Here is a 13,419-nt window from a genome sequence, read left to right as displayed (position 1 = left end):
GTGCGATCTTGCTCATGTAGCTTATCGAGGCACGAAGAAGAAATATTCAAATAATCAGGCCACGACGTGTAAATGGTAAACTAATCCCAAGTTGCTATAGACGTGGTTCCCTGTGTAACTTCACTAGCTCATATCCATCACGGGAAGCAACTACGAAATGTGCGGCCGTCAAGCTCAAGCTCAATAATCAGGCCACGAAGTGTACAATTAAATGAATGTTTCAATTACCTCGTGGAAAAGATAAAAGGAGAAATCACACAATGGTTGTCAATAGTCGTATATGGTTGTTGTGCAACTTTTAGCTTAGATAACACTTGAATGCTCTATCAATTTAACAGTTTAAGTATGGATACATATAATGTTGTAATTGGTTTAAAAGCTTTATTATATTATATATAAAAGATATTCAAAAAAACAAACATCATTAGTGATGTTGTGCAAAAACTATTATTTAATGTTTAGTTTTCTTCGTTTTGAAAGTATTTTTTGTTTTTTTTTATCCCTCCGAATTTTTTGCTCTCGAGTACTAATCTTCGTGTTCATCACTTGCATCTTTGCTTTAACCAGCATATTTATGTATTTACTAGCTGACCCGGCAGACTTCGTCCCGCCCATTTTTGTGTTCAATTTAACAATTTTCAACATTCCAAATTTATTGATTTCTTGCGATTTGTTTATATCGTTTGAAATTATTGGTTTTATCGGAATGACAACATCCTCGACTTTTGCCTTTAGTAAATCACTTCTATTCCGAAAACACTCATATTGGGTGGTATTCAGTTATTTTCGTTGTTTTCCAGAAACTAAAAGTGGTCATCTTCGAATTCAAAATGGTGTCCAGGGTCAATGCTTGGCTTCTATACATTATTTTGATTACTGAAATATTCATATGCAGTAGTATTCGGCTGTTTACCAGAAGTTGCCATCTTACAATTCAAAATGGTGTCTGAGGTCAATTTTTAGCTCCATGCATCATTCTGGTTGAAGTAACTCTCATATTGGGTGGTATTTGGTCCCTTTAAGCTATTTTCCAGAAACCGGAAGTCACCACCCTGGATTTTAAAATGGCATTCGGAGACAATTTCTGGCCCCTGAGCGTTATTCTGGTTTAAGAAACACCAATAATAGGTGTTATTCAGTCATTTTCGGCTGTTTTACAGAAACCGGAAGTCACCATCTTAGAATTCAAAATGGTGTCTGTGGTCGAGTCTAGCTCCTGTGTATCATTCTGGTATCGAAGCATCTCATATTGGATGGAAATCGGCCGGTTGAAGAAATACCCATATTGGGTAGTATTTGGTCATTTTCGGCAGTTTCCCATTCACCGGAAGTCGTCATTTTACAATACATAATGTTGTCTGAGGTCGATTTGTAGCTTCAGTGCATCATAACAATCCCGGAAATACCCATAATGAGTGTTATTTGGTCTTTTGCCACTGTTGTTTGGAAACCGGAAGTCGCCATATTGGATTTCAAAACGGCATTTGGAGACAATTTCTGGCCTCTGAGCATCATTCTGGTTAAAGAAACACCCATATTTAGTTGTTTTTGGGTCATTTTCGGCAGTTTTCCAGTCACCAAAAGTCTCCATTTTACAACTAAAAATGTTGCCTGAGGTCGATTTGTGATTTCAGTGCATCATCAGGATTTCGGAAATACCCATATTGGGTGGTATTTGGTCATATCTCACTGTTTCTCAGAAACCGGAAGTCACCATCTTGGATTTCAAAATGGTATTCAGAGACAATTTCTGGCCTCTGAGCGTCATTCTAGTCAAAGAAACATCCATATTAGGCGGTATTTGGTCATTTTCGTCTTTTCCAATCACTGGAAGTCGCCATTTTACAACTCAAAATATTGTCGGAGGTCGACAAACGTACAAACCGTGGAACACCACCCATGGATTGCCTCAAAAAAATAGTCCACTTCACAATAAAATGTGCATTTTTTTCAGTGTACCCATTAGGGTAATATTATTGTCAAAAGTTACTATTTTTCGCATGTCGTGTAGAACAAAATCAGAAGTAGCGCACCTAGCGGTCGAAAAGGTGACTAACGCTTCTGTCATTTTCAATTTGTCTTCATAATTTCACGTAAGTGAACTATATTGGTATTTGAGATATTCGGTGCATACTTCGACAAGTTTCACTCCGTTTTTTATAACACACGGACGCGAATTTTTCGAAGCGGGAATCGACCACAAACTAGAACGCACTAACAATAAATTAACTCCCGAGCAACTGCACGAACGCCGTGAGAAAATGTTTAATCGCATCTTCGAGACCGTACGCAAAAATCTTGTTAAGACACACGCATCATCTCAGCATCGGTACAATTTACGTAGCCGCCGGTTTGCGAAATCGTTCGTTGAAGGACAGTTGGTGTATCGTAAAAATATGAAACCGTCCAGCGCAGCGAATAATTACAACGCGAAGTACGGGCCACAGTATCTACCGTGCCGGGTGAAGGCAAAGCTAGGCTCTTTCTCTTATGAGTTACAAGATTTGGCCGGAAAAAGTCTCGGAGTTTGGCCAGCGGTACATTTGAAACCCAGTTGACTTTGTTACTTTGCGAGTATGCTTCTGTGTTAAAAAAAAACAACACCCGCACTGCCATCATCGTGTATTCTTGGTTGAAATTCGATCTACCTCTAAGCTCAGCTTGCCGTCATTGCTCCATCCATCCAATTTTTCGGTAGTTGTTTTGGGTCCTTTATTCGTTCAACCCTACAAAAACAATAGAAAAACAAAATATTAATCAGTTATACTTACCGAAATTCCCTTTTTTGCTCCGTTCTTTGCTGGAGAGAGCAACCACGTTGGTAGATCGAGATTCATGTTGAGAAAATTTTGACAGTACCGGATAACATGTAAACATTTAGTCGACAATGGTAGGTTGTGTTTGACTATTAATCAGTCTGCACCCGTCCGCAACTAAAGGCCTAGAGTTAAAGTTTGGCCGACTGAATTTTCGTCGATCTGGCAGCCATTTTAAAATTTCAAAGAACTAGCAACATTGCAAAAAATAAAAGTCATTACATGACTATCTCGTTTTTTCAGTTTCATAGTTTTTTGTTTCAGTTTGTTTTGCTACATATAGCAGTGAAAAAATGAACTGCTGTTTTCTATTTTGTTCAAATCGAACATCACGAAATTTTGAAAACATAAGCTGTTTTTGATTCCCCACCAATAAAAATCATCGCCGAGAATGGCTTGAGTTTTGTGAATTACCGGAGGATTTTTTAATAACAAAAACGACACGTCTTTGTAGCGTAAGTTTGGCGTTTTGAAAATATCAATCCGAATAAAAAAAAAGTTTTGCAGTTCCACTTTGATCACGATGATTTATGCTTCGCGTCGGAGAATGAAAAAGGGCTAAAAGTTACCGGGACCTGTGTATAAGTTTGTGGTTCAGTGAGACACCGGATAATATGTCGATTGATTACGCTCACTCCAAACAAGCTACCCAATGTCCGTTCAAAATTCCTATCACCAACAGCCGTAGTGACTCATAATCTTATCCAGTTGTCAACAGTGAGGAAAAACAAAAATTTAAAATTAATCAGAAGCAAAAGATCAGCTACAATAGAAAGGAGGTCTATGGCGTTATGATTTTTGTAACCATAAAATACCCATAAACCATAACCAAAAATAAAATATCGTGAAGATTTTTGGAATTCCATGTTTTGTTTTTTTTTGTTAATTCGAGTTTCATCTCTTTTTTCGCATTTTGCTATTGCTAAATCACAATACTTCCCATCTACTAAGACAAACTTGACATGTCAAACATTCTTATGTTCGATTGGAACGAGTTTTGACAGTTCGATTGGAACTTTTCAGTGACAGTCGTCCAAACTTTATCTCTAGGATTTTATCCGCAACCTGTCGACTATACACTAGGGTATCCCGAAAAAAATCGAAGTTGAAAAAGTCAAGGTGCTCAGCCCTAAGTTGAAAGATAATCATGTATAGCATTGTTGTAGAACATTGCGATATTCTAAGTTGTAAGATAATGTTATGTATAGCATTGTTGTAGAACATTGCGACTTTCTAAAAAATCGTTTTCAGGTTGCCAAAACGTGATTTATGAAAAAATTACTTTTTCAAGCTACAAAACTACCCTTTTGCACTTTTTCAAATCTGATCGATTCCTACATTTTCCCATATATTTTTTATGTTTGTGGGGTTGTTTTTGAATATTTTACACGGTTTGATTCAAAATCGCATTCAATTATTTGACTCACAGAGCCCATTGAACATCACAAAAAAGTGAATTTTCTTCATAATTTTTAGATAGAACCCTTCAAAGCACATATAAAAAAATTTTTTGATCAAGAACTGAAATTTTCATTGCAAAGCGGGATTCAAGACGAAAATTTACATGAACAGAGATCCTTGATATCTTATCGGTGGGCTGAGATATTGGCGTTTTTACATGTGATTGAAAACTATTTTCTCAAAAATGCCATTAAAGCTCAATATCTCCATTGCAGAGTGTTTTATTTTGCCGTTTGTGCGTATAATTTCCTAAATAGTGATTCAAATGTTGATTATAGCCATAAGGTATGTTCAGAGAAGTTTCAGGATATTCAAAAATGCATCTTAGAATGTAGAAAGATGGGTGATCAATCCACCAATGAGTGAGATAAAAAATTTAGTTTTTAATCAAAATAAGATAGACGTAAGGTTTAGGTTATTTTAAAACAAGAAACTTTGCCGAAGACATCATGTTTCTATCTTTTACATATTACGTGCAACATTGAGTTTTCTATTAGAAGGCACTAAAAATCACAATTTTCGTTCTAACTTTGAAATTTTTAAACCTTTCACTAAGTTATCAGGCATCCAAAAACGCATTTGTTCTCTGAACATTGTTATTTTTTATCTCCTAAAATAAAACAGTTATAAAATATATTTTTGAGATGCACAGTTTTCCATCACATATAAAAATGCCAATATCTCAGCTCCTCGATAAGATATCAAGGATCTTTTTTCATGTAAATTTTCGTCTCAAATCCCGTTTTGCAATTAAAATTTTAGTTCTTGATCAAAAAAAATTTTTGACGTAGAATTACGTCTTACGGCAACATATACAGGGGACCAATTTCATTACAGGGATCCAATTTCAAAAACCAAAAACATCGAGAGCGTCACAAAAATTGTCCATTTCAACCGTTTTAAGCTCAGTCAGTTTTCAACCGATTTTCGTTATTTTTGCAGCAATCGATTGGAAAATCAACCAAGCACCCGTCCAAATGCAGAAAGTTGTAAGCTGATTGTTCGAACGATTGTACTTTTGAAAATTGTCAAGCCTTGTCGAAACGCAAATGTCAACCTTTGATTGGTCGCACAATGCTTCTTTCCCTAACAAGGTCGACAGAATATACCTAGTTGACTAAGAATTCGCGCTTTGTGTTTTATGTATAATTCATTCCATGATTGTGCCGATACCACACGGACGTTGGTTGCTGATCGTGAATAAGAAAGAAAAGCCGGGAGAGAACGGGAGATCTAGAATCATCGGCGAATGGTTATCCGGAATGATGATAATTGATCAAACTTGCCAGTGTTGTTACTGTTGTGAAATATAATAGCACCTTTTGGTGCTCTTCAACTATGTGATTGAAATAGTTGAAATTTTTCATCGTGTGTAACAGACGGAAAACCGCGAATTTCAGCATTTGCAAGCGAGGAAAGATTCAACATTGCCTCAAGAACGTGTTGGTGGCCCTGAGAAGAACCGGTTATAATTTATACTTGTTCTTGTACTGGATGGCAGCAGATAACAGAATTGCAGCACTTACGCTCTTGCGTCTCTAATAAAAACGGTTATATTTTGATACCTCAGCAGAATTTTAACCTTCATACTCATGTCTACCATCTGCAATGTCAAACACGCAATAATCTGCTTTCATACGACACGGGGACGGGAACATTTTCTTCAAACAAGCTGCGCAACACGATACAAAACATGTTATTTTGTTGCTTCAATGAGAGTGCTATCGGTCCGGCTCGACAGAATGTCCACAAGAAATCATTTATGAACATCCGTGCTACGAAACTGAGGAAAAACTTTAGAAACTGAAAAAAGAGGTGGAGCTTATCAAATGATCGCTCTGAGCCAGAATGAAGAGATGTATTTTTTTTCGAACGTTGTAGTATTGTATAACTGGAAATGATTAAGTCACACATATTTTTCAAGTTATATCATTCCACAACATTCGAAACAATTATTATGTCAGAGCGGATATTGCACGCTATCTGACTATGAAGCATTTATGCAATAATTGAATGAAAATTGCAATTGCAGCAATCGGCCTTTTTCAAAGCTACTAAATGTATTTCGGAGAGCATATTGAATGGTTATCAATAAACTGCAACTGAGGTTTAATGCTGCTGCAGCAGTCAGCACGTTCTGCTCACGATGCTGAGTCTGTTTTAAAAAATTCACAACTCTTCATTAACAAAGGGGTAACGTCTTGTAGAAGACAAACAATCAATTCAATCAAGCTGCGCAATACGACACAAAACATGTTATTTTGTTGCTTCAATGAGAGTGCTATCGGTCCGGCTCGACAGAATGTCCACAAGAAATCATTTTTGTACATCCGTGCAACGAAACTGAGGAAAAACTTTAGAAACTGAAACAAGAGGTGGAGCTTATCAAATGATCGCTCTGAGCCAGAATGAAGTCACACTTTTTTTCATGTTATATCATTCCACCACGTACGAAAAATAATTCATTCCTATTTTCATCCCTATATAAGAGCCTATTTTAGTCGAAGCCGCTCATGATTCCAGTAAGGAGCAAAGCAATAAGCGTCCTCGAGACCCAGCTGAAAAGGATGATGGAATCGCCAAGAAGATACTAGCTGCTAACAAGTTTGCATCGCTGGCTGACCAAACTACCGAGAAAACGGAAAAGAAAACGGAGAAAATGCCGCCTTTCTACGTAAAAGGTTTCCCGCCTAGACTTAGGCAACACTTCAATGAGCTTATCAGCAAAGGGCTGGTAGCTACCCTGAGGCTATGCACGGACGGCTACAAAATCGTCGTTCCATCCACCCCACATTACAGGGCAGTAGAGGCTTACCTGAAGCAAACAAAAGCGGAGTATTTCACTCACGATATTGCAGCTACAAAACCATTCAAAGTTGTACTGCGTGGTTTACCAGAAATGGAACTGGACGAGTTAAAAACGGAGCTTGTCGCTTGCGGCCTAGAAGTGGAAGCAGTTTACAAAATGATAAGACACAACAAAGCCATCAAGTATCGTGATCAGTTATACCTGATCCACCTGACCAGGGGGTCAACTACACTAAGCACAGTGAAAACAATCACCGCCCTATTCAATATCATCGTGCAATGGGAGCGATACAAACCGATTCATCGTGATGTCACGCAGTGTTCCAACTGCTTGAACTATGGACATGGCACCAAGAATTGCCACATCAAGAGTCGCTGCATGAAATGTGCAGGTCCGCATCGAACAGTGAATTGTCTTGTTGAGGAAGCCGAACAAATCAAGTGTCTCAACTGTGACAAAGAGCATGCTACGCCGTTCCTGTCCAAAACGAGCAGAATTTATCAAAATTCGAAGTGAAATTGCCAATCGCCAGCGACCGTCGAATAGAAAAAGTGTACAACCTAGCGTTACACCAACCCCGCCAGCGACTTCAAGTACGTTGCCGTTTCCACCTCCTGCAACTGGTGGTGTTCCTAACCGGGACCCCCCCCCCCCCCCCGGATTTTTGAGTTATGCACAGGCTGCCAGCATGCCCCCAGCGAGTAGCAATTTGTACTCGATGGAACAGCTAGCTACGCTTTTTCTTAAACTCGATCAGCAAACAAAGGCTTGTCGCACCAACCAGGAACAGATTGCGGTCATGATGACTTTTTATTACCGTCATGGATCCATTCTTTGATTCCTTAACTGGAATGCCCGCTCTGTGGCCAACAAGAAGTTAGAACTTCTACATTTTCTGAACATACACCACATCGATGTCGCTGCAATAACCGAAACACATTTGAAGCCGTTTAGCGTTTCGATGTTTTCTAGAAAGTTTCTCAGCTCTATGAGTACTTTATTTTGACGATAATTTTTTTCATTAAGGGGGTTGTACACCAAAATAAAAAAAATAACTTTTTTATTTCTTGATGAACTTGGTAACTTGCTTCCGACACATTGTAGAACTAGCTATTACGAGCAAGTTTGTAGAGCATTGGAAAATTCTATCTCTGAACCTGACAAAATTATAAGGTGTTAAAGTAAAGCACCCCCTTAAAATGTGTTTTTGCGTGATAACGCTCTTATCTTAATTTTTCCATTGTTCAAGTGTTCTACAAACTTCAAACTATGATTAATTGTCACATTTTTGTAGAAGAAAATGTATCGTTATCTCTTAATTTGGAGGAGTTATGTCTGTTTTTGCACTTTTATTGAACAATTTTTGAGAGAACATATCTTGTGGAAAGGCAGATGTTGGCAGCTACTTTCAGTTCCATTTTATTTGGATACTTATTCCCTCCAATTGTGTATATATATCGTACTGGAACCAAAGGGGATGGATAGTAATTTTTCAGAAAATAAGTTGCAACTTTTTTGGATTTTGATAATTTTTTAATCAGCTTTTTTTTTTGAATCGGACAACCAGTGCCCGTTAATGAGTAAACCATGGACGTTTGATGATTTAACAGGTGCTCGGGAATTTTAGCGAAGTGTTGAAATGTATAACTTTGAAAAATCCGAGTTGTTTGACGTCTGGTTTAAGTCAGATTCGCTGGTACGAAATGGAAATGTTATGAATTTTTTTTTCGAAAGATTTTTCAAAGTTACACATTTCAACACTTTGCTAAAATTTCCGAGCACCTGTTAAATCATCAAACATCCATGGCCTACTCATTTACGGGCACTGGTTGTCCGATTTAAAAAAAGTTGATTAAAAAATAATCAAAGTCCAAAATAGTTGCAACTTATTTTCCGAAAAATTACTATCAATCCCCTTCGATTCCTGTACGATATATATACACAATTGGAGGGAATAAGCATCCAAATAAAATGGAACTGAAAGTAGCTGCCAACATCTGCCTTTCCACAAAATATGTTCTCTCAAAAATTTATCAATAAAAGTGCAAAAACAGACATAACTCCTCCAAATTAAGAGATAACGATACACTTTCTTCTACAAAAATGTGACAATTAATCATAGTTTGAAGTTTGTAGAACACTTGAACAATGTAAAAATTGAGATAAGAGCGTTATCACGCAAAAACACATTTTAAGGGGGTGCTTTATTTTAACACCTTATAATTTTGTCAGGTTCAGAGATAGAATTTTCCAATGCTCTACAAACTTGCTCGTAATAGCTAGTTCTACAATGTGTCGGAAGCAAGTTACCAAGTTCATCAAGAAATAAAAAAGTTAATTTTTCTATTTTGGTGTACAACCCCCTTAATGAAAAAAAATTATCGTCAAAATAAAGTACTCATAAAGCTGAGAAACTTTTTAGAAGACATCGGAACGCTAAAACCATGAGTTTCATCACAAACACCAATGTCCTACTATTTTTGATTTCGTCCCACTGTGCGGCGCCAAGTTCAACAAAGAAGAAATTACCATCGTGCAAATTGGGTTCAGCTGCAGCGGTATGTTGAAAACCATCTTGATGCGGCCATCACTTTGAACAGCGCTGGAGACATCGATCGTACTCTACAGTCCATGATAGACGTCATCCAGGAAGCAGAGCCGCTACATCCCATCTGTTCCAGTGACACGTAAGTTTGCGCAAATCGACGATAACACTAAGCGCATAATTTCCTTGCGAAACTCGCTGAGAAGACAATATCAACGTACCTGCAACCCTAGGCACCGATTCTACGCTAGACAGCTGACAAATATCGTTCAAGATCGTCTGGAGAAAGTGAAAAACAGACAGTTTGCAACCTAATTACGTAATTTGCCCAACTGCTCACGACTATTTTGGCGTGTGGCTTAAGTGTTAAAGAACAAACCGAAACCCATCCCGCCGTTAATAGTGAATAGTGAAACTCTGCTAACTGCCCGCCGAAAAGGCTTGTGCTATCTCTCAGCATTTTGCCGCTTCCCACAATCTTGGTCGTGATATTGTGAGTGGAATCGAACCAGCTGTCAGAGAATCGATAGTAATTCTGGCGCACACACCGAATATCTTACCACCTGATCAGCGGATAACAGTGGACGAGGTACAGAACGACATCAAATTCTTTCGGAACATGAAGGCTCCCGGATTTGACGGAGTGTTCAACCTTGTGCTCAAAAACCTTGGACCAACAGCCTTGTCTGTGGTGGAAAATGTGTTCAACCGATGCCTTGAATTGGCGTGCTTTCCAGCAAAGTGGAAACTGACGAAAGTGATTCCCATTATGACACCAGGAAATGATCCCACATGCCCCAAAAGCTACCGTCTCATCAGTCTGCTTTCTGCCGTCAGCAAGGTATTCGAACGATGCATCTACAGCCGTATTCTGTGCCACGCAGAAGTGAACAACATATTCCTGGACGAGCAGTTCGGTTTTCGCAGAGGCCATTCAACAACATATCAACTGCAGAGAGTAACAAAACTCATCAATCGGAACAAGAAGCTATCTAAAACAACTGCCATGGCCTGCCTGGACATAGAAAAAGCATTTGACAACGTGTGGCACGACGGGCTTATCTACAAGCTACAGCGCTACAACTATCCCGTTTATCTAGTGAAAATTGTGCAAAACTATCTTACGCTGCGCAAATCTCAGGTCTGTGTGCTGGGTGGCCTGTCTGACCCATACGACGTAGGAGCTGGTGTTCCACCACAGGGCAGCATCCTTGGTCCTGTTCTGTACACCTTATTTACATCAGATATTCCTGAACTACCCAATGGAGGCATCCTGTCGCTGTTTGCTGATGATACCGCCATTATGTACGAGGGCAGACAGTTCAACCAAATAGTTAAAAAGCTGCAAACTGGGCTTAACGTCTTTGTGAATTACCTCACCTCATGGAAAATTTGTGTGAATGCAGCAAAAACTCAGACCATAGTCTTTCCTCATCGGAATAGTCAACGTTTGGTGCCGACAACAAAGATTCGGTTGAACAATGTGGATATTCCCTGGTCGTCAAATGTTCGCTACCTTGGTTTGACCTATGATCATAAGCTACTCGCCCACATTGAACAAACAGTAACGAAAAGTTTAGTGCTAATGAAGAAGTTGTACCCGCTAATCAACCGAAAATCGAAATTATCCGTCGTGAATAAATTGACGGTATACAAACAGGTCATCCTGCCGATGCTCCTATACGCAGGGCTAGTAGCGAACTTGGAGCAAAATAATAGTGACCTCAGTGACTTTTTCAATTGAAATAGTGACCAAATAGAGACTAAATAGTGACCAAATAGTGACCAAAAATATACAAAAGAGGGTTTTGAATTTTATTGTTGAACCATAAATGAATTAAATTTTATCTGAAATTTATGTCTTTAGAACATATGATGTGCAATGATTTGTTCTCATAGAAAAAAGTCTAACTAAAATCTGTATCATAATTTCACATTGAAATGGTTGTAATAACACCTAGTTCAATATATTTGAATACAAGTTTTCGAGTTATAAGTGTTAATGAAAGTACGTGAACGAATGTATGTACTCTCGAATACGCATTGGTGTGTTGGTGGTCTGTCAGTTGTATTTAGCTCTTGATGTGCGATGTAACAAATCCGGAAAGTCGTAGTAAAACGATTTTTGGTCACAATATTCAAACATCTGTTACGAAGAAGCGTGTCCGGCGAAATGATAACGTTCAGTTTGTAATTCTCACCCATCTGAGTATATCTATTGAATCGGTCCACAATATTTTGGCCGATTCTTTTAGAAAAAGAGGCTCGATAGAGTGAAAATGATACTTTCACAACTCGCTGTTCGCGAGCTCAATGTTTCTGATGAGAAACTATTTGGCCTGGAGTGTGACTGGTTACACAAAACAATCGAATGTGGGCAGCAGCAAGAGACAACATTTCAGAGTTCTAAAGGAGTGTTCCTCGATTGCAGAGTACAGCTTTAGCGATGGTCTCGGGAGCAATTTGCAAGCGAGTAAACTTCCTCTGATTTTCATTTACAAAGACGCCGAATTTATTGCTGTTTATTTTAAAACGGTGGTTTTGGAAAAAAAAGTTACCCCGTGCCTTCGAAAACTCTTCAGAGCTAATTACTACAGGTATACCTCGATATTACGCACATTCTCGTTTTTGGAATGTGCGTAAAATCAAATTGTGCATAAAATCGACTCACAATTTTTAATATTTTTTTATAGCCCAAAATTAACTTCCGTGATCGGAAATGTGCAAGAAAACATGTAGGGGTCATCCAATTAGTATGTAACGTTCGAAAGGGGGATTGGAAAGCTTGACAACTCATAGAAACAATATTAAGGTTCCAAAAAAGAGAGTGACATAGGAGCGGGGTCGAAAAAGGTAATTATTTGCGTTACGTAAATGATAGACGTTCTCTAATGTGCCGTGGGAAACTCACCAAGAACATATGCAAAATGCTTTGAAGGAATTACTTAAAACAATGAAATGGGCGTGTGTGTATGTGAGTATATATGTGTATGTGTGTTCGCGTGTGTGCGTGTGTACGTGTTTGTATGAGCCTATATGTGTGTGGATGTGCGTATATGTGTGTGGATGTGTGTGAATTTGTGTATGTATGTGCGTATATGTGTGCGCGTATATTTGTGCGTATATATGTGTGTGTGCGCGTGCGCGTGTGTGTATGTATGTGTGTTTGTTTGTCTGTTTGTGTATGTGTGTGTTTATGTGTGTGTGTGTGTATTTTTGTTTTTAAATAGTTTATTTGACACGGCACGATACAATTTATGTTTAACTGAGCCAAGTACTTTTTTTTTAAATTCTAAATTAGCAGGGAAAAGAGGGAGGCCTTTTCTTTATTCTCGCGGCCGACTACGAGCTAGTGGGGATTTAAGGTGAGAGGAGGGGAGTTACAATTTTGATTTTAACTATATTGAGTTATACGATTTATTTATTTGTACATGGCTAAGCAGTGATGTTCTATTTGAGCAGTTTGGACTGAGGTGTCTGCGTGAACATAAAGATGCCGAGTCTTCGTTTGAGTGTCTCCAGCTTAGTGTATCATCTTCTTTCAGCGTGTAGCGGGAATGGTAATCTAACAAATAGATAGAAGAGTTTCATATTTTAATACCAGCGTGTTTCATGAACACGTATAGCTGTGTCATGTACTGGAGATCACCGCTTCCCAGAATGTCTCTAACGGGTACGTTCGGTTGTTTTCCTCGGGCCCGAAGGGAATCTATAAGCTCAGACCTAACACCACAGTATTCGGTACACGACCAAACAACATGCTCGATGTCATGGTAGCCATCGCCACA

The 13,419-nt window shown here is 38.6% G+C and overlaps 1 protein-coding gene across 25 annotated transcripts in view; it reads left to right on the top strand.

The window, feature by feature from the left end:
• Positions 1–13,419, top strand: part of LOC129732737 (GAS2-like protein pickled eggs) — a 1,144,034-nt gene that overhangs the window by 1,074,228 nt on the left and 56,387 nt on the right. Inside the window, exons 1-2 of one of the 25 annotated variants that reach the window (XM_055693920.1) lie at positions 9,621–12,228; positions 12,325–12,484. The exons of 23 other annotated variants lie outside the window; for them this stretch is intronic. In XM_055693920.1, coding sequence (XP_055549895.1) covers positions 10,251–11,375 — 1,125 coding nt within the window. In that variant the 5' untranslated portion in view covers positions 9,621–10,250 and the 3' untranslated portion in view covers positions 11,376–12,228; positions 12,325–12,484. Of the gene's footprint in view, positions 1–9,620; positions 12,485–13,419 lie in introns of those variants that run through there. One more of the 25 variants, XM_055693919.1, reaches the window with a different exon arrangement.

Source organism: Wyeomyia smithii, chromosome 3 (assembly GCF_029784165.1).
Source record: "Wyeomyia smithii strain HCP4-BCI-WySm-NY-G18 chromosome 3, ASM2978416v1, whole genome shotgun sequence".
Lineage (NCBI taxonomy): Eukaryota > Metazoa > Arthropoda > Insecta > Diptera > Culicidae > Wyeomyia > Wyeomyia smithii.
This window is presented reverse-complemented; position numbering and strand designations above follow the sequence as displayed.